We start from the raw sequence: 22,280 nt of genomic DNA on the forward strand, positions 1-22,280 counted from the left end.
ACTTTGGTATTGACTTGGTGCCGGGCACTCAGCCCATTTCTATTCCACCGTATCGTATGGCACCGGCAGAGTTAAAAGAGTTGAAGGAGCAGCTTCAGGAACTCCTTAATAAGGGGTTTATTCGGCCTAGTGTGTCGCCTTGGGGCACGCCTGTTCTATTTAAGAAGAAGGATGGCACGATGAGGATGTGCATTGGTTACAGGCAGTTGAACAAAGTCACAATCAAGAACAAGTATCCTTTGCCTTGTATTGATGATTTATTTGACCAGCTTCAGGGAGCGAGAGTGTTCTCCAAGATTGATCTCAGGTCAGGGTATCACTAGTTGAAAATCAGGGACTCGAACATTCTTAAGACAACTTTCAGGACCCGATATAGTCATTATGAGTTCCTTACGATTTTTGGGCTGACCAATGCCCCAGCAACGTTTATACATTTGATGAATAGCGTGTTTTGGCCTTATCTCGACTCTTTTGTGATTGTTTTCATTGATGATATTCTGGTGTACTCGCGTAGTCATGAGGAGCACGCTGAGCATTTGAGAGTTGTGTTGCAATGGTTGAGGGAGGAGAAACTTTATGCAAAGTTCTCCAAGTGTGAGTTTTGGCTCGGTTCAGTTGCGTTCTTGGGGCACGTGGTGTCTAGTGAGGGTATTCAGGTTGATATGAAGAAGATAGATGCGGTTCAGAGTTGGTCCAGACCGTCCTCAGCCACTGAGCTTCGTAGATTTCTTGGTTTGGCGGGTTATTACCGTCGGTTCGTTCAGGGATTTTCATCTATTGCATCACCCTTGACCAAGTTGACTCAAAAGGGTGCTCTTCTCAGGTGGTTGGATGAAAGCGAGGCGAGCTTTCAGAAGCTCAAGACTGCCTTGACCACAACTCCAGTGTTAGTTTTTCCATCAGCTTCAGGTTCTTATACAATATATTGTGATGCTTCTTGGGTCGGCATCAGGTGTGTGTTGATGCAGGAGGATAGAGTGATTGCTTATGCTTCTCGTCAGTTGAAGCCCCATGAAAAGAACTACCCTATTCAAGATTTAGAGTTGGCTTCCATTGTTCATGCATTGAATATTTGGAGGTATTATCTCTATGGTGTGTCTTGTGAGGTGTTTACTGACCATCGTAGCCTCCAACACTTGTTCATACAGAAGGATCTCAATTTGAGGCAGCGGAGATGGTTGGAGATGCTAAAGGACTATGATATTACTATCTCGTACCATTCGAGAAAGGCCAATGTAGTGGTCGATGCCTTTAGTAGGAAGGCGGTGAGTATGGGCAGTTTGGCATATATTTCTGTTGGGGAGAGACCTCTTGTAGTTGATGTTCAGGCCTTGGCCAATCGGTTTCTGAGGTTGGATATTTTGGAGCCCAGTCGAATCTTAGCTTGTGTGGTTTCTCGGTCTTTCTTGTTTGATCGTATCGGAGAGCGCCAGTATGATGATCCTCATTTGCTTGTCCTCAAGGACAGAGTTCAGCACGGCGATGCCAGAGATGTGACTATTGGTGATGACGGGGTATTGAAGATGCAGGGCCAGGTATGTGTGCCTAATGTAGATGGGCTTCGAGAGTTGATTCTAGAGGAGGCCTATAGCTCGCGATATTCCATCTATCCGGGTGCCGTGAAGATGTACCAGGATTTGAGACAACACTATTGGTGGAGGAGAATGAAGAAGGATATAGTGGGGTTTGTAGCTTGGTGTCTCAATTGTCAGTAGGTGAAATATAAGCATCAGAGACCGGGCAGCTTGCTTCAGCAGATGGATATTCCGGAGTGAAAGTGGGAGCAGATCACCATGAATTTCGTAGTTTGACTCCCACAGACTTTGAGAAAGTTCGATGCTATTTGGGTGATTGTGGATCAACTGTCTGCGCACTTCATTCCTGTGTGTACTACCTATTCTTCAGAGCGGTTAGCTGAGATTTATATCCGAGAGATTGTCGCCTGCATGGTGTCCCGGTTTCCATCATTTTAGATAGAGGTACACAGTTTACATTGCAGTTTTGGAGGGCCATGCAGCGGGAGTTGGGTACTCAGGTTGAGTTGAGCACAACTTTTCACCCTTAGACAGACGGGCAATCCGAGCGCACTATTCAGATATTGGAGGACATGTTGCACTTCTGTCATTGATTTTGGGGGTTTACGGGACCAGTTTCTACCGCTCGTAGAGTTTGCATATAACAATACTTATCAGTCGAGTATTCAGATGGCTGCATATGAGGCTTTATATGGGAGGCGATGTAGATCTCTAGTGGGTTGGTTTGAGCCGGGAGAGGCTAGGCTTTTGGGTACAGACTTGGTACAGGATGCTTTGGATAAGCTGAAAGTGATTCAGGAGCGTCTTTGTACAACGCAGTCGAGACAAAAGAGTTGTGCTGACAGGAAGGTTCGTGATGTATCTTACATAGTTAGGGAGAAGGTTCTACTGAAGGTTTCACCCATGAAGGGTGTTATGAGATTTGGGAAGAAGGGCAAATTGAGTCCTCGGTTCATTGGGCAAATTGAGTCCTCAGGAGTTAGGGGAGAAGTTGTTGGCTATGAGGGCCTGGATGAGTAGGGGGGACGCGTCTAGTATGTGGGGCACTACTGCTGATTGCATTAGGGTAGCTGCTTGAGAGGTCTTAGGGGTCACAACGGGCTCTCCTGGGTGTCATAAAGGGGATTGGTGGTGGAATGAAGAGGTTCAAGGTAAAGTGGAAGCTAAGAAAGCTGCTTATTTGAAGCTAGTGGAGAGTACAAACGAGGAGAAAAAAAGGACTTATCGGGAGTGTTACAGAAAGGCAAAGAAAGAGGCGAAGTTAGCAGTTGCGACGGCTAAGAACGCGGCGTTTGCTCGTTTGTACAAGGAGCTCGAGGGCAAAGGCGGGGACAAGAGGCTGTACCGGTTGGCCAAGGCGAGGGAGAGGAAAGCCCGCGACTTAGACCAAGTTAAGTGCATCAAGGACGAGGATGGAAAAGTGTTGTTGGACGAGGCACTTATTATGAGAAGATGGAAGACATACTTTCATAAATTGTTGAATGAGGAGGGGGATAGACGCATTGTGCTGGGTGAGTTGGAGCACTCCAAGAGTCGGCCGGATTTTGGGTACTGTAGGCGGATTACGGTAGAGGAGGTAGAAGGGGAAACGCGTAAGATGTGCAAGGGTAGAGCGACGGGGCCAGACGAAATCCCGGTGGAATTCTGGAAGAGCGCGGGGCGGGCAGGTTTGGAGTGGCTCACTGGGCTGTTTAATGTTATTTTTAAGACAAAGAACATGCCCGAAGAATGGAGGTGGAGTACGATGGTTCCGCTTTACAAGAACAAGGGTGATATCCAAAATTGCAATAATTATAGGGGTATCAAGCTGTTGAGTCACACTATGAAGGTTTGGGAGAGGGTGGTGGAGGCTAGGGTGAGGAGGTGCGTGTCTATTTCCGAGAATCAGTTTGGATTCATGCCGGGGCGTTCGACTACGGAAGCGATTCATCTGGTAAGGAGACTAGTGGAGCAGTACAGGGAGAGGAAGAAGGATTTGGATATGGTGTTTATTGACCTTGAGAAAGCATACGATAAAGTTCCAAGGGAGGTACTGTGGAGGTGTTTGGAGGTTAGCGGTGTTCCTGTAGTGTACATTAGTGTGATTAAGGATATGCATGATAATGCTAAGACTCGGGTGAGGACTGGGGGTGGTGACTCAGAGCATTTCCCTGTGGTGATGGGGTTGCACCAGGGATCAGATCTTAGCCCATTTTTATTTGCCTTGGCGATGGATGTATTGTCGCGTCACATCCAAGGGGAGGTGCCTTGGTGCATGCTATTTGCCGATGATATAGTGCTGATTGACGAGACGCGTAGCGGAGTTAACGCGAGGTTGGAGGTTTGGAGACAGACCTTGGAGTCTAAAGGTTTTAAATTGAGTAGAACCAAGACGGAATACTTGGAGTGCAAGTTCAGTGACGGGACCCACGATGCAGACGTAGAGGTTAAGCTTGATGCTCAAGTTATCCCCTAGAGAGCGAGTTTTAAGTATCTCGGGTCTATTATCCAGGGAAACGGGGAGATTGATGAAGATGTCGCGCATCGTATTGGAGCGGGATGGATGAAGTGGAGTCTCGCTTCCGGCGTTTTGTGTGATAGGAATGTGCCGCTAAGACTTAAGGGTAAGTTTTATAGAGTGGTGGTTCGACCGGCTATGCTGTATGGGGCTGAGTGTTGGCCAGTCAAGAACTCCCACGTGCAGAAGATGAGAGTAGCAGAGATGAGGATGTTGAGATGGATGTGTGAGTGTACCAGGAGAGATAGGATTAGGAATGAAGATATCCGGGACAGAGTGGGAGTAGCCTCCGTGGAGGACAAGATGCGGGAGTCGAGGCTGAGATGGTTTGGACAGGTTCAGAGAAGAAGCAGTGATGCTCCAGTTAGGAGGTGTGAGAGGTTGTCCATGGAGAGTTTGAGAAGAGGTTGAGGTAGGCCTAAGAAGTATTGGGGAGAGGTGATTAGGCAGGACATGGCGCTGCTTCAGTTCACTGAGGACATGACCCTTGATAGGAGAGGGTGGAGGTCGAGGATTAAGGTAGAAGGTTAGTTGGTAGTTTATAGTTGTTCACTGATAGTCTTAGTAGTAGGCGAGTCCCTTCACAGTCTTAGATTTTTAGTAGGTTATGTGATTTTGTTCGCCTCGGGTATTGTATTCCCTGTTGCTATTATTTGGTGCCACTTATCCTTTTTTTTTTTAAATTTTTTTATCTTCCATCTTTCTTCCTCCCTTGCTTTCCTCTTCTTCTTCTTGCCCTTCCTGAGCCGAGGGTCTATTGGAAACAACCTCTCTACCTGAATTAGATAGGGGTAAGGTCTGCGTACAGACTACCCTCCCCAGACCCCACTTGTTGGGATCAAACTGGGCTTGTTGTTGTTGTTGTTGGTTCATTGGGACTTTTGAGGTGCTTCGGAGGATTAGGGACGTGGCTTATGAGCTTGCTTTTCCATCTAGCTTGTCGGGTGTGCATCCGGTATTTCATGTTTCTATGCTCCGAAAGTATGTCAGCGATCCGTCTCATGTTTTGGATTTCAGCACGGTTCAGTTAGACGGTGATTTAACTTATGATGCGAAGCCAGTGGCTATTTTGGAGCGGCAGGTCTGAAAATTGAGATCAAAGGATATAGCTTCAGTGAAAGTAGAGAGGTCGGCCCGTGCAGGAGGCTACTTGGGAGACCGAGCAGGAGATGTGGAGCAGATATCCACACCTGTTTGAGGTTCAGGTATGTTTCTAGACTCGTTCGAGGACGAACGTTTGTTTAAGAGGGGGAGGATGTAACGACCCGGCCGATTGTTTCATGAGTTATAGCCCAGTTTCCCCCATTTCTGCTTCTTTATGTGTTCTTCAGCCGTATTTCATCGTATCGGTGTTGGTTGGTTTGAGTTTGGAGTGGTTTTGGAGTGAATTGAGATACATAGTCTCTTTTGAGAAGGCTTAAGTTGGAAAAAGTCAACCGGATGTTGACTTATGTGTAAATAATCTCGGATGGGAATTCCGATGTCTCGGTTAGCTTTGTTAGGTGATTTTGGACTTGGGAGCGCATCCGAAATATAATTTGGAGGTCCGTGGTAGATTTAGGCTTGAATTGGCGAAATTGAAAATTTGGCGTTTCTCGGCCGGTAGTGGAAATTTGATATCGGGGTCAAAATGAAATTCTGGAAAATGGAGTTGGTCCGTAGTGTCATTTGTGACGTGTGTGCAACATTTCAGGTCAATCGGACGAGGTTTGATAGGTTTCGGCATCGTTTACGAAATTCGGAAGTTTGGAAGTTCTAAGGCTTGAATCCGAGGGTAATTTGGTGTTTTGAGTGTCCCAAAGGTTTGAACAAGTTTGAATGGTAATATGTGACTTGTTGGTATTTTTGGTTGAGGTCCAGAGGGCCTCGGGATGAATTCGGATTGTTAACGGAAGAGTTGGAATTGTGATTGTGCAGCTGAAGCTGCTGCTTCTGATGTTTCCGCACCTGCGGATTGGGGACCGTAGGTGCGAGGTCGCAGATACGGTAGGGAAGCTGCAGATGCGGAATTTGGGGGCTAAGGGAAGAATCGCAGATACGGTGTGTTTGACGCATCTGCGAGACCGCAGGTGCGGTGCCTGGGGCGCAGATGCGGTCCTGGGCGTTTAAGTGAAAATCGTAGGTGCGGTTGATTGGACCGTAGTAGCGGTTGCGCAGGTGCGAGAAAAGGCCGCAGCTGCGGAAATGCCTGGGCAGAAGGTATAAATTAAACCCTTCGCGAATTTTTGCCTATATCCTCCATTTTTGAAGACGTGATTGGAGCTTTTGGGGAGTTTTGAAGAGGGAATCAAGGGGTTCTTTATTGTGGTAAGTTTCTTGAGCCTAACACTCCTGATTATGGTGATTTTCAGTTGTTTAAGCATGAAATTAGTAGAAATTAGAGATGAAATTGAAGGGATTAGGGCTTGGAATTGGAGAGTTTAATTTGAGAATTTGAGGGACCATTTGATGTCAGATTTTGATATGTATAAACTCGTGAGTGAAATGAGTTTCTAATTTTGTTATTTTTGTCGGATTCCGAGACTTGGGCCCGGGGGACCGGGTTTGGGTGAATTTCGGGATTTTGGTATAATTTGATAATTTTTCGTTTGGAATTGGTTCATTGGCCTATATTTATTGCATTGTATTGCTTTTGGTCAGACTCGGGATGTTTGGAGGCCGATTCCAGAGGCAAGGGCGTCGCGGAGTAGAGATTTGACCGGTTTGAGGTAAGTAATGAGTGTAAATCTTGTCCTGAGGGTATGAAGCCCCAGATTTCGCATCGTTTTCACTATTTTGAGGTGACGCACATGCTAGATGACGAGCGTTTGGGCGTTTACCGTTGGGGATTGTGACTTGGTACGTCCCGTAGCAACTATTAAGTTGCATATTTGACTGAAAACTATAGGATACTTATGTGTTTTAGAAAGGATTTCTATAATTTGGGCTGAATGCCATATTTGGGCCTCGTGTCAAAGCTGTTTGGACTCTTAGAGACCTTTTCTTATTATTTCCTCACTATTTTGATTTAAGATCTGTACTCAGTCATGCTATGTTTTACTGATATCATAACTCAGTCTTTATTACTCCGTTTTGATGCATAAAATGATATTTTGGGCTGAGCACCCTGTTTACTAATTGCCCGAGTGGCTTGATAGGTTTTTGACTAAGTGAGGCCGAGGGCCTGTGTTGTGAGGATATATAGGATCGGGCTGCGTGCCGTAGCATGTTGTTACTGATTCTAATTATGAGAGGCCGAGGGCCTGATTGATTATGCCACGAGGTGGCTTGATATTTCGCTTGGGCTGTAGGAGCCCCTCCGGAGTTTGCACACCCCCAGTGAGCGCGGGTACCGTGAGTGAGTGATATGATGTTTTGCCCGAGGGGCTGTTCTTGATTCATGTTGTGCCCGAGGGGCTGTGTACGAGTGACTGCGAGGTTTTCCCAAGGGGTTGATTCTGAGTGATGTTACGCCCGAGGGGCGATTTATGACTCACGTTGCCCGAGGGGCCGTATACGAACTATGTTTTGCCTGAGGGGCTGTTTATAATTTTTGTCACTTTTACTCTAAATTGCATTGAGACTCTGTTGAAACTGTTGAAAAGCATCTTCAAATGATTTTTACCGAAAACTGGATTTTAAACGAGATGATTTGACTCATATACTGCTTTGAAAACATGTTGTACTTATCGAGTTTTCACGATGTGGATTTCTATATGTTTCCTACTGCTCAGTCTTTATTTACCTTTATTACTTACTGAGTTGGCGTACTTACCTTACTCCCTGGACCTTGCGTGCAAATCCAGGGGTTGCCGGACGTGTTAGCGAAGCGTTGATTCTTCATCCGTCGCGGATATTTTTGAGTTGGAAAGGTAGCTGCATGGCGATCGCAGCCTTGTTTTTATCCTTCCTATTTCCCTATAGATATTTGTAGTTGATTTCCAAACTGTTTTAGTCTTGTTATATTTCGGACAGTTGTAGTATTTGCTCACGACTTAGTGACACCCGAGATCGGGCTTTTATTTCCGCATTTGATTTTGAATTCATCTCTTTATGGAAATTTAGTATGAAAAAGGTTATTATCTAAATTTTAATGAAATATCGTATTATTTTGGGAATGTGTCAGCTGGCCTAGTTCCATGATAGGCTCCATCACGACCGGGTTGGTTTTGGGGTCGTGACATACAATTCTTATCACAAGTTACATTTTCAAAGAATGAACTAATCATCTGAACGTGCCTCATATTTAGAGACCATATTGATACACATCCTTCATCCATGAAGGTTTATTTTGAGAACCCATTGTTCTCCTTTTTATAATTATCATGACTATTATTATTTTGGTCTTTGGCACGCCCACGTTCATTGGTCAACCACTTGTCCTCATTTAGACTTATTATGCATCGCTATCACATTCACTTCAAGAATGTAGCTAATACAGTGGGACAAGCTTCATGTTTTTCATGAAAAATATATTATTTTTCTTTAGTCATCACTATATTTTCAATATGGTGCATTGGGACTCAAACCCAATGCCTTATCCATAAAAATGCATGTTAGGCCATAATGAGTTGGGACTTAAACCTAGCTCTTATCATCATGGTGCATCAGGACTCAAACCCGATGTCTTATCCTCATGGTGCGCTGGGACTTGAACCCATCGTCTTACCCTCGTATAATATTTATCACAAATTGTCTCATTCACTTCTAGGAATGGAACATAATTTTATGTAGCCACAAATAAGTAAATAGAAATGATAAGAACTATTATCAATAAAAATAAGATGGAGTACAAACTTGTTACTAGTATCTTACATATAAACATTTCAAAACAGAAAGTCACCATGTAGCGTTATTACTATGTGATGTGTTACTGCAAACTAATGCATAATGATTACATATAATGTACACAAGAATTGAAGCCATAACTAAATATACTTAACTTCATAAAGAAAATAATCTTAAGTAATAACTATCGCCAGCATATTCTGTTTTTATACAGAAGATGTCAAAATAGGCTAGTAAAACACAATGATATTACTTTGTCAAGTATCAACATAAAGAAAAAATATTGCATAATTAGATTAGTATGGATCTTAATATAATTGACATTAACGTGTTAAAAAACTTAGCTCAAAGTAATAATATGAAACAAGCAAATAGACAAAAATGTAGAGAAAAAGAGAGGAGAGATTCTTATTTCTTCAAGTGTTTTCCAAGTGTGTACAATGTGATGCCCAAACCCTCTATTTATAGGATGACATTGAGGTAATACAAAGGGATGTCATAAACATGGTATTAACTATTGAGATCATGGGGGAAGATCATGAAGGGGGTTATGGAGGTGTGTGAGCTACAACAATAATTGTAAGAAGTATTAGGAGGTTAATAGAGAATAGTAGTGGGAGTAACTTCTTTACGAGTTATAGACATCCACTACATAATATAATATTTTATAATAAAATTCTTGTATTTTCTAGTTTTGTTCGTTATTTTTGTGTTCCTTGCCTCCATTGTTTGTTTGATTATTTGTAACATTGTATTCTTTATATGATTATCCATTGTATTGTGTATTCGTATTTATATATTAAACTTGTTTAAACGCATGACAGCCACTATTTCCTTGAGAGGCAAAAAAGAAACGACTAGAAATAGAAAAAGAGAACTAAATCCATTCATCTAGTTTGGGACAAGGGCTTTTGGTAATGTCTACAAAAAGTGAGGCACAAGTTCCACACAATGCGATGGAGATTAGTACACTTATAGATAGCATATGGCCTCGTGGCCACTTCCCCCATGATTAGTTTCTTCCTCTTTTTCCAAATTGGAGTCCCATTCATAATACATTATTGTGTATAGTCCCCTCATCCCTAGTCACTAGATATTGTTGTTATATCCCTCTCAAATGAGCCCATCTTTTTTCAAATCTAAGAGGCTTTTTGATTTGGTCCCATCAAGGGATATCTGTGTGGGAAGCAAGATTATGCAATTGGTGGAGAAAAGGGTGAGTTGTGTTTAGGATTTAGGTTCCTACAACAACAGTTTACAAACGTGTATGCGAGTCTTATAAGATCAGTGAAATTCAGCAATATAACCATTATAAAACAAAACAAAATAATATAAGAAAAGAGGTAGTATTGCATAAGATGGGGTGAATACTTATCTGCACTAAGAATATAAATTGAAGTGAAAATATACATCACGTAACCAAGGTTTAAGTTTTAAAAAGTATATTTGCAAGACATATATTTATCTTACATTCATTGGCTTGATATAAACACTGGGACGAATAACTTTTTACCATAATATTGTGGGCGTGAAAAAAAGCATTAGGTTGCTTGATAATACCATGAGATTATCGTCCATAATTTTTTCCCTCGTTAATTAGATCTATGCTTAGTAAAAATTGTATGAGCCGCCCAATTTGATATCTCCTATGTAACTTGTACTTACTTTATTTAAAAAAAATTAACTGGTATCCAATTTTGTCACGACCCAAAAATCCCTCCGAAGGAGTCGTGATGACACCTAGTCTCTAAACTAGGTAAGCCTAACATTAACTGAGATAACATTTATATTTGCTAACTTTAATCTGAACTCTTAACAATTTACAATTCCCAAAACCGCTGGTACAAATCACAAGCCTTTCTAAGAGTAGTTATACAAAATAAATACATCACCACTCCAAAACAAAAGGAACAAACGGGAATATGTACAAATCAAGGTGACTCCGAGTCCTGCGAACGCTGTAGCAGGTTTACCTTGAGTCTCCACCGCAACAACCCACACAACTACTATCAATCAAATACCTAGATCTGTACACAAAAATGTACAGAAGTGTAGTATGAGCACACCACGGCGGTGCCCAATAAGTATCAAGACTAACCTCGGTGGGGTAGTGACGAGGAACAGTTCAGACACGTACTGGTCAAATAAATTGAACAGGATTTGATAATAAACTATCAATCTAAAAATGACATCGTAATATCAACAGCAGGGAAAGAACAAACTACAATCAGTAGAAATAATAAAGAGAAACACGGGTGGAAACGAAGATAACCAGATAAATTAACACCAACATAGCTGGAACACAGACAAGTAAAGAAAAATATACTCAAACAAGGAAGGCGATGCCAGCTCAATAAGTCATATCGTTTCTGATGCACAATTTCCAACCATCTCAAACTCGATGTCTCATATCATAACCTCAATTACCAAACTTTTAGCACACCCGGCACCTCGTGCCCACATATTTCTATCTCACTTTACACAACAACACTCTCATGTTACTCGGTTCATAGGGTCTGTAACCAATACAATTAAGATGTTCAAGGAGTCTGGTTTACATAACCTAAGTGGAGTAAAGCTTCTAAACCAATTAGGAACTCAACAAGAAAAGATGAAGTTATTTTTAGAAATCATTTAAATAAAGAAAGTACCATTTTCAATTAAAGTACAATATCGAAAGAAATATCCTTTAACAAAAAATTTAATAAATTATCTTAGTAGAAATTCCATTTTCAAGTAAAATACAACCTCAGACGGTTTAAGAAAATTTAATTGACTAACTAAATGAATTAGGATGAAACAATTATTGAAATTTGAAGTACTAAAAAATATGTATATAAATACGGCAAAGTATTGAAAACATGATGGGGTTCTTTCACAAAGGATCACATCGGTAAAGGAATCTGAACAGATAAAACACTTGAATTGGTAACAACAAATAAACATAGCAAACAGAAAGTGCACGGCACCAAAATCCAATTACTAACAAGGATAAGGAAAACAAACACAGAATTTCACTTTCATTTCATATCTTGTTGCAGGCGTGCAACCCGATCCCATTTCACATATCTCGTTGCAGGCGTGCAACCCGCTCCCATTTCACATATCTCGTTGCAGGCGTGCAACCCGCTCCCATTTCATATATCTAGTTGCAGGCGTGCAACCCGCTCCCATTTCATATATCTCGTTGCAGGCGTGCAACCCCCTCCCATTTCATATATCTCGTTGCAGGCGTGCAACCCGATCCCATTTCACATATCTCGTTGCAGGCGTGCAACCCGATCCCGTTTCACATATCTCGTTGCAGGCGCGCAATCCGATCCCTTTTCACATATCTCGTTGCAGGCGTGCAACCCGATCCCATTTCACATATCTCGTTGCAGGCGTGCAACGCGATCCCATTTCACATATCTCGTTGTAGGCGTGCAACCCGCTCCCATTTACAAATCATCATCAATCATAAAAGAATTCCGGCAAGGGAACAAGAGTATAACAACAACATCCCGGCAAGGGAGACAATATCATAAACAATAACATCCCGGCAAGGGAACAATAGTATAACAACAATATCCCGGCAAGGGAAATAATATCATAAGAAATAACGTCCCGGCAAGGGAATCAACAAGTACATAATAAGGGTCACGGAAAAACCAAGAAGCACGATAACCTCAACAAAACAACAAGACATAATAAGCACGTGATAACTACACCGGTAACCACAACAATTGGACATGGAGGAACTCACAATCAAAAAGTATCAAAATAATAAGGAAGGCAATCACTTCAATTAAGACAATTAAGGGTCAATGTAACACATGAGAATTAAAGAAAAGCTAACAACGTCATATGGAGCTTATAGAGGTAATTTAAGCAACTAGGAAACCCAATCATAACAGGATACTTTCCACATAAGGACCTAAGAACCCTAGAGATAATTTTCCGCAAAAAAGTCCGAGCACCCACTCGTCACCTCGCATGCACGAACTACAATTAGCATAGAAGACTCAAATCCTATGTGGAAGTCCCCCACACAAGGTTAGGCAAGATACTTACCTCAATCCGGCCAATTCAATACTCAATATAGCTTTTTCTTTACCAATTCATCAACGATCGGCTCAATCTAGCCAAAAACGACTTGAATACATCAAACAATGTAAGAGAAAACAATTTCAATTGACAAAACTATGATTCTTATACAATTTGCAAAAAGTCAACAAAAGTCAACTCCCCGGGCTCGCACCTCAGAACATAAAAATCGAACACCCATTCCGCTACGAGTTCACCCATACAAAAATTATCTATTTCTGATACCATTTGCTCATTCAAATCATCATTTTATATTTTTCAAAGATTTCACAATTTTCCCAAATTTTCCTTTAGATTCTTATGAATTTGATGTTAAATCTAAGATATAATCACAAAATATAGTTGGAAATTGATTAGAGACACTTACCCAATGTTTTGGAGAAGTTTGGGTCCTTGTAAAATCGCCCATGGAGGTTTAGGGCTGAGAAAATTGAAAAATGGGTGAAAATCTCGTCAAAAATCTCAACTAACAGATCTCAGATGTCGCATTTGCGGCCCAAGGTTCGCATTTGCGAACCCCTCGCAATTACGAACAACGCAGGGCTGGCAAAAGTTGCATTTGCGACAAAAATCTCGCATTTCCGAACTCGGCATCGCAAATGCGTTAAAAAGTTCGCATTTGCGACCACACCAGAACCAGCAATTTTTTCCTGACACAAAAATGAGCATAACTTCCTCATACGATGTCCAAATTCGGTGATTCTTTTTCCTATGGATCCGTAATTTCGATACAGATCTAATGGTTCAAACAAAACTGAATTTGGATCTCATTTGCTAAATATGGTATTATTTTTGCTTGAAGAAACGACGTTGCATCCAAAAACAAGCGCAACATAGCCTAAACCTATCCGAAACTCACCAACCCATCGGGGCTCCGAACCAAACATGCACGCAAGTCTAAAAATATCATACGGACTTGCTCGTGCAATCAAATCATCAAAATAACATCAAAACTATGAATTTAACCTCAAAACTCGTGATTTTCTAACTTTTCAATCGGACGTCCAAATCACGTCAAATAAATTTCGGTTTTCACCAAATTTTACAGATAGGACTTAAATATCATAACAAACTTGTACCGGGCTCCGGAACTAAAATACGGGCCCGATACCATCGAGTTCAAACATTAATTCATTTCTTTATTTCCTTTAAAAACCAGCACAATAATTTTCTTCAAAAATTGTTTTCTAAGGCTAGGGACCTCGGAATTCAATTCCGGGCATACGCCCAAGTCCTATATTTTACCGGGCACCTCCCGGGATCATCGGAACACAGATCCGGGTCCGTTTACCAAAAATGTTGACCAAAGTCAACTAAAAACCAAATTTTAACTCTAAAAATTACTATTTTTTTTCTTCATATTTTCACATAAAAGCTTTCCGGTTTCACGCCCGGACTGCGCATGCAAGTCGATTCACATAATATGAAGCTACTCGAGACCTCAAACTGTCGAGCTGCGCGCAATTGCTCAAAACGACCAGTCGGGTCGTTACACCTGGTAGTGGAGAGGCTGTGATCTGCGGCCGCACAATTTTTGTGCGACCGCAGAAGCTAGGATGTGCGACCGCAATAGTAATTGTGCGGAACACACATTGAGAGGTCAGATGGGTACTATATAATCGAGGTCTAGGGTATTATTTCATTTTTGGACTTTGGGAGCTCGCTTTGAGATGATTTTTCGTGGGTTTTTTAAGAAATTCATCGGGGTAAGTGATTCCAACTCGAATTTGGTTAATATACATGAATATATAACAGATTTCATCGTTTAATTAGTACTTTGAGATGGAAATTTGAGAAAAATTATAGAAACTTCATAAACTATAAATTGGGGATTTGAAGGTAGAGTTGTGATCGGAATTGGCTAATTTTGGTATGGTTGGACTAGTGAGTGAATGGGTGTTCATATTTTGTGACTTTTACCCGATTCCGAGACGTGGGTCCGGGGAGACTTTTTAGGGCGATTTTCTAATTTCTTATTTTAGTCTTGATTTTATTAATTAGATTAGTCTATTATAGTTATATTTATGATATGTAATTGATTTTGGCTAGATTTGGGCCATTTGAAGTCGGATATTCGTGGAAAAGGCATTGTTATCAAGTGATTGAGATTGGTTCGAGGTAAGTTGCTTGCCTAACCTTGTGTGGGGGAACTCCCCTTAGGATTTGGTAATGTTTGATATGTGAGCATCGTGTACGTGAGGTGACGAGTACATACACGGGCTATTTGTTATAAAATCCAATTTTTCTACTGAATAATAACTTGTCTTCTTCTTATTTGAGTTATATTCAGCATGTGTAGTATCCTGTTAGCTTAGAATAGCATGTCTATTTGCCTTAATTGCTTATCTGAATTCTGTGCAGCATGTTTAGTGAAATTTCCGGTATTCCTTGACTTGTACTTAGTCTAAACTGTAGGTTTTCTTGCTATAACTGTTAAATTCCGTTCTTTAAGCTGCATATTTATTTTGGGACTACGGAACGGTATTACGAGAGATTCCCTGTACTGCATGTTTACTTTGGGACTACGGAACGGTATTCCGGGAGATCCCCCTGCATATTTATTTTGGGACTACGGAATGGTATTCTGGGAGATCTCCATGTCTTGCAATTTACTTTGAGACTACTGAACGGTATTCTGGAAGATCCTCCTGCACATTTACGTTTGGGACTACGAGACGGTATCTCGGGAGATCCCCTGTTGTTATCTCTGTGTACTGAGCTGTTACCTTTCTATGATTTCATTCTTGTTAAAATTTAGTCTTTATTTTACCGTGATATTTCATTCTATCTTGTTTTATTTTATATATACCAGTAGGACCCTGACCTGATCTCGTCACTATTCGACCGAGGTTAGGTTTGGCACTTACTGGGTACCATTGTGGTGCACTCATGCCCTTCCCTGCACATGTTTTTTGTGTGTGCAGATTCAGGTACTGCTTATCAATCGCATTATCAGTATGTCGAGACAGCTTTGGAGACTTCAAGGTATATCTACCGCGTCCGCAGACCTCGGAGTCCCTTCCTACTCTTCCCCATGTTAAACACTTACTTTATTTTCTTTTGTTAGACTCTGGAGTATAGAGATACTATATTTTTCTCTCTGTAGTTTGTGACTCATGATGTTCCGGGGGAAAACTATGTACGTTCAGTGTTGGTTACTGTACATACCGAGCGGCGTTATTATTGGTTATGTTGTTCTGTTACTGTTAGTTGTTAGCTTTTAGGATTTTTATTTTATTTCCGCAAATATTAGGCTTACGACTAGGTATCGTCACGACAAATTTACGGAGGGAGAATTTGGGTCGTGACATAAGACTATGGGTACAAAAAAAACAGAAGGCACCAAGTGGTGTATCAAAGCTACTGCTACAAACAAGGACAACACTCGAACACCTAATCCGTTACCTTTATTCTCAACCTCCACACCTTCCTATCCATGGTCATGTCCTCAGTGAGCTGGAGCAACGCCATATCTTGCCTAATCACCTTTCTCCAATACTTCTTTGGCCTGCCTCTATCTCCCCATTGGCCCTCCCATGCCAGCCTCTCACACCTCCTCACCGGAGCATCAGTGCCTCTCCTCTTCACATGCATGAACCATCTAAGTCTCACCTCCCGCATCTTTTCCTCCATGGGGGCCACACCCACCTTGTCCCGAATAACTTCATTTCTAATTTTATCTGACATGGTATGCTCGCACATCCACCTCCATATCCTTATCTCTTCCACCTTTATCTTCTAGACATGGGATGTCTTGACTAGCCAACACTTTGCCCCATACATCATAGTTGATCTGACCACCGCTCTATAGAACTTACCTTTAAGCTTTGGTGGCACATTCTTATCACACAAAATACCAAAGCGAGCCTCCATTTCATCCATCCAAATACAGTGTGTCACATCTTCGTCAATATTCCCATTCCCTTGTATAATAGGCCTAATGTACTTGAAACTTTCTCTCTTAGAGATGACTTGTGAATCAAGCCTCACATCTTCGTACTCTTCCTGAGTCGCGCTGCTGAACTTGCACCCCTTCCAGTGACAAAGGACTACCTAAAATTTTTTTTAAAAAAAATTCTAGGTTATTGAGGGGTTATTGGAGAAAGATCTAGGGTGGGGTTAAGAAAAAATATGAAGAAAGTTAGAGAGACAAAGTTATACGAGCTATCTGTTACCATTGTTTTTGGGCTATACGAGCCAATGCCAATTATTGGCTAAATAATTGTCATTTTCTCTTTAGAGTTGTATATAGGTATCAATATCGCACCAAACAAACAGGGGAAGTGCATAAATAGTTGTTTGAATGAGTAAAATTTCACATGGTAGCCAGTTTGACTATGTTATTTAAGCTATATTTAGATATTCCAAAATATTTAATTTGTAGCCAATTTTAGCAAACTTCAGACAAACCCCCTTTGTTTCTTCTTCTCCCCCTCCTCCTCCTTCTTAGTTGTTGTACAATCCCTTGCTTCACACTATGAGTTAGTGCTTGTGGATTGTAGTGAGAAATCGAAATCCACCATTATTGAACCTAAAGAAATTTTGAAAACCCACAAATAGGTGGTGTTGATTTGTGAAGCAAAGTAATTGGTAAATGATAACTCTTACTCATTAAAAAGGACTGGAATTTTTTGCCACGACAAAATTGATGACGGTAACATAAGTGGATTACCTAAATTTTACATCTAATGAAGGTCTTTCTACATTTTCTAATTTCATATTCATGCCTTATACTTAATTGAATCAGCGTAATTTATATGCTAAAAACACAAATGATACTACTCGATTTGAAGTACAAAAAATATGCACATGCTACAACACAAAATGATACCTCACGATTGTAGACCACAGTAGGGAAATTTTCTTTTATATTTTCCAAGCTAAGTTTATTGTCTTTAATATTCTTCCTGAGAATATTCAGAATTTTTTTAAGCGATATATATCAAAGGCAAATTAATGTTTTTTTTGGAAATAATGTAGAATTATGCAATTCAATATAAACAAGTACTCGAGAAAATACAGACCTCTCTCTAACAACATCCTATATAACAATCATTCACTATAAAAGCTAAGTTTTTTTCAGAACCAATTTTTTAAATTTTATTTTACCTCTCTAAACAGTTTTTTACTTATAACAACATCCATATGCAGAACGCTATTTGTAAAATTACCCCTCTATAACATCTATATAGAATCTTTAAGATTACTAATAATTCTAAAAATATTCACACAATTTATCCCATTAAACAAAGTTTCTATCTTACATAATATATAAGATTTGAAGATTTGCACATGATATATTTTTTATTGGACAAATTCCAAAAAATATTTAGATAGAAAATTTAACTGTTAAGCTCTTATATTGTCTTCAAGGAAAAGCTATTGGATATCTTTTTGCTGAAAATTTGGACACGAACCTTTGTCAATTCAAGCGTTGTATTAGTAAGAGAATGAAATCTACGAAACAAGCTACAATTACAAAGTTCTTCCATTAATCTTGAAAGAATTTATTTCTCTAGGTATATTTAAAATGTCTGCCTTAGAGTTTAAATATGTATAAGTTTAGTTATGAATTTACTAATAATGTATTAGCTTTCTTCAATATTTAACTAGTAAATTATGCATATCTTTTGAGATTTAATTTTAGATACTTTTCTATCTTTTATATGTAACATTAAAAAAGAAAAAATAATTGATTTTTGAATAACTTTTATCTATAACAGCCAAAAAATATTTAAACGTCCAATATAATGTTGTTATAGGTGCATAACAGCCATTCACTATAAAAACCAAAAAAGATCGGAACAAATGTGACTGTTATAGAGAGAATTGACGGTACATAATTAAGATTTTAGACTATTAATAATACTTATCGAATAATTAATGACTCAATTCAAAAAGGAGCCATTGGTTATCTCCGGCTAACTAGTAGTAGTATTTCTTCTCAAAAATATAGACAAGCACTCGAATAGTGCAGCCACAATGTAATGTAATTGGGTTTCAATAAAATTCAGTTTTCGGATATGGATTTTCGATTTGTTTGTTTGAGACGTTCATATATAAGCTTTTTCTCTATTGTTTCGGTTTATTTGTATCATTTTATAACATTTAATTACATGTTTGTTATACTTATCAAATTCAGAATCGGCGTTTTGAGTCTATCATCTCTTTCTCGAAAAAAATATTTTTCTCGAGCGTACTGTCTACTCTAATTAGTTTTTCTCGATGATTTAGGTTGATATTTAGTTTTTTAGTTGATTCATTCTTCTGGTGTTGATGTAATGTAAAAGCACTTTATGTTTTGAGTTTTGACTTACCTCAAAAGTGTGAGATCGATTGATCGATTTAATGCCGTCGTCAGGCAAGTCAACGGTGATTGATCGATTTAATTACTCATTTAATTACTTTCGAAATAATAAATTTTAGTAAGGAAGGAAATTTACACTTTTAAATCCACGGGAACGTACAAACTTTGTAGTTTATAAGAGAAATGAAAGGCGATGATAATATACAGAACCGTAAGCATCAGCTACTATATCACAAAACCCCGGTACCACAAGTGCATGAGCATTTACTAAGGAGTACAATAATAATACAACATCTGTCTAGAATGTAAATGAGACAGGATAAAATAAAGAGTACGATGTAGATGTTTAACCAAAAAAATAGAATTTCGGTTAAAACTAGAAATTAAGAAGAAAAATCGGGTTACTGATAATCAGGAGATGAAAAGAATAAGAAATTTTTGAAGATAATAAAGCAGTAAATAAGTTCGTATTTCAATGTAATCTCAATGATATTTTGTGTCCTTACAAATGCTGAGACCTCCTCCTTTTATAGTTGATTTTTCTAGGAAAAGGTATAATGCCTTAGCCTTAAAGAGGCAATTATGAGCATTAAATGACATTAAATGAAACGTTACACAATCATTCCTAATCAATACTGATTCGCTAACGTATTTGACATTTAATACTGAATTTAGACTCCTTTATGTTATCAGATTCATATCTTCAATTCCTTCTGACCTCCTGGCTTTAATTAAGTTAAATAGATACGAGACTCGTATCATTTGAATAGCATCTCGTGCCTATTTAACTTTCTTCTCCTCGTATCTGATATCTCCCGTGCCTCTTAATTGCTCATCATGTTTTGACCATTTGACCAGTCTACGTGTCATGCCACGTCATCTTCAATTATAAATTCAGTTTTTTTTCCAATACAGTAGACTCTGTGGACTGCGATGCATAGCTTGGAATGCAGCCCACATATAGTCTCCTTAGCAGTTGCGCCTACGCCAAGATGATCACTAAATGGACATGTCAGATCCTCCACATTTAGTGTAGAAGTGCAGCAAGAGTACGTAAATCAACACGTACCCAGTAAGTATCTAGCCTAACCCCGGAGAAGTAGTGACGAGGGGTCGACATCGACACTTACTAGTGGTCCAATAAATCAATATGGTAAATCATAAACAAATAGGAAGCACAACAGTAGTAGTGAGGTAAATCTGTAACTAACACAATCTTTCAAAATTTCTTTTAACGATATCAGTTTTTCAATCTCGTATTCTATCTCAACAGCTCAGAAATATCAAGTGCCAATATCAAACGGATAAAGAACTGCCATGTAAAGTTCTGGGCATCAGTGGAAGGATAATCTCGTGAACATTCTGACTGCTAGCAATATAACGCACGACTATGCCGAGGACGTACGGCCTGATCCCAGAAGGAATATGATACTGCTGAGGCGAACGGCCCGATCCCATCATAACGTGTACACTGCCGAGGGTCGAGCGGCACGAACCATAGATGCATCTATTATACTGCTGAGGCGAACAGACCGCTCCCATAAGAGTGTGGTACATGATCATACCGAGGCGTTCGGCCCACTCCAGAAGAAAGGAAAGGAATTTTTGAATTACGAGGCATGTGCTTACGATACAGTATATGAACACAAAGTGAGTATAAACTTTACCGATTCTCAAATAACTTGCCAACAACTCATGGTGATAAGGCTCGGTCTAATATATAAGTAATTTCTAAATCAAGTTCAATTATAATTTCAATTAATTAAGCCAGCAGGATGAGTTCAAATAATTCAAATATTACATGGTAAAGTCCTAAGTCTACCCGAACATAGACATGCTTTAGCCACGTACGACTCTCGTCAGCTCATGCGTACGTAGCACCCACAACAAGTAGCACATAACAATTACATCACCTAGGGGGTAGATTCCCCCTCACAAGGTTAGACATGAGACTTACCTCACTCCGAAGTTCTATAACCGGCTCCAACACCTCTTTAACTCCTCAATTCAAAGCCAACGATCCGAAACTAGCCAAACAATCATGAAAGCCAATAAAACTATACTCCAACATCATAATTAATTAATTAATTAATTTATAACACTTACCAACTCCGCTCGTCAACAAAGTTAACCCTCGAGCCCACGTGCCTGGATTCCGAAAATTTTTGAAGATAAACATTACCCATAACATTACGATCTCAAATATATAATTTATTCCCAATTCCATGTCAAATTCCAAGAGTACCAATTTCTAGGTTTTCTCTTAAGATCTCATAATTTCCATAAATTTTCATGAATTTACAAGCCTAGATTCGTACATTTGACTCACAACTTGTAGAAATCACTTACCTCATGATTGACGATGAAAATGGTGCTCCAAAAACGCTCCAAAGTCAGCTTCCATGGAAGAAATAAAGTGGAAATGAGCCAAAACCCCCGTTTTTAAAATCACACTGCCCAATCCGATCTTTTTCGCGAACGGGGCAAGTCCCTCGCGTTCGCGAAGCAATACCAGCTCCAGCTCCAAAATCTTCCTTCGCGAATGCGAGTCAGAGCTCGTGAATGCGATGCTTTACCAGGTGAACCATCCCGAACGCGGTGCCCAATCCGCGAACGCGAAGGCTAAGGAAATCTCCCAGGCCAGCTTCTTCCTCGCGAACGCAAAGATGCCATCGCGAACGCGAAGCTTTGCCGCCTCACCTTACGCGAACGCGTGGCCCCAGTCGCAAATGCGAAGCACAAAAGTCAGCATCCAACAAATCCTTCTTCGCGAACGCGTGAATCCCATCGCGTTCGCGAAGAACAAAACCAGACAGCAGACACTAGCAACAACAACTTAGCCAAACTTGGTTCAGAACCACCCCGAAACACACCCGAGGCCCCCGTCCAATCACACCAACCAATCCCAAAACGTGAAACAAACCTGCTCGAAGCCTCAAATCACACCAAACAGCATCAAAACTACGAATCGACGATCAAAATCCTTCTTTATACTTTCAAACTTCCAAACTTCGACGAACGCGTCCGAATCATATCAAAATATTCCGGAATGACGCTAAACTTTGAGTGCAAGTCACAAATCACGACA

The 22,280-nt window shown here is 40.1% G+C and overlaps 1 protein-coding gene across 1 annotated transcript; it reads left to right on the top strand.

Annotated features, from left to right (window-relative positions):
- LOC109233672 lies at positions 1,524-20,541 on the top strand. The gene is made up of 4 exons (XM_019399543.1): positions 1,524-1,535; positions 2,617-3,202; positions 15,810-15,870; positions 20,466-20,541. Exons 1-4 carry the CDS (start codon positions 1,524-1,526, stop codon positions 20,539-20,541), a joined length of 735 nt encoding a protein of 244 aa, XP_019255088.1.

Source organism: Nicotiana attenuata, chromosome 10, assembly GCF_001879085.1.
Source record: "Nicotiana attenuata strain UT chromosome 10, NIATTr2, whole genome shotgun sequence".
Taxonomy (NCBI): Eukaryota; Viridiplantae; Streptophyta; class Magnoliopsida; order Solanales; family Solanaceae; genus Nicotiana; species Nicotiana attenuata.

What these genes read in the sequence shown, in the direction of transcription:
- LOC109233672 (XM_019399543.1), top strand. An exon ending in GAAGAGCGCGGGGCGGGCAG is followed by an intron (nt 3,203 to 15,809) that starts GTTTGGAGTGGC and finishes TTGTGTGTGCAG; the next exon opens with ATTCAGGTACTGCTTATCAA. An exon ending in ACAGCTTTGGAGACTTCAAG is followed by an intron (nt 15,871 to 20,465) that starts GTATATCTACCG and finishes CTATCTCAACAG; the next exon opens with CTCAGAAATATCAAGTGCCA.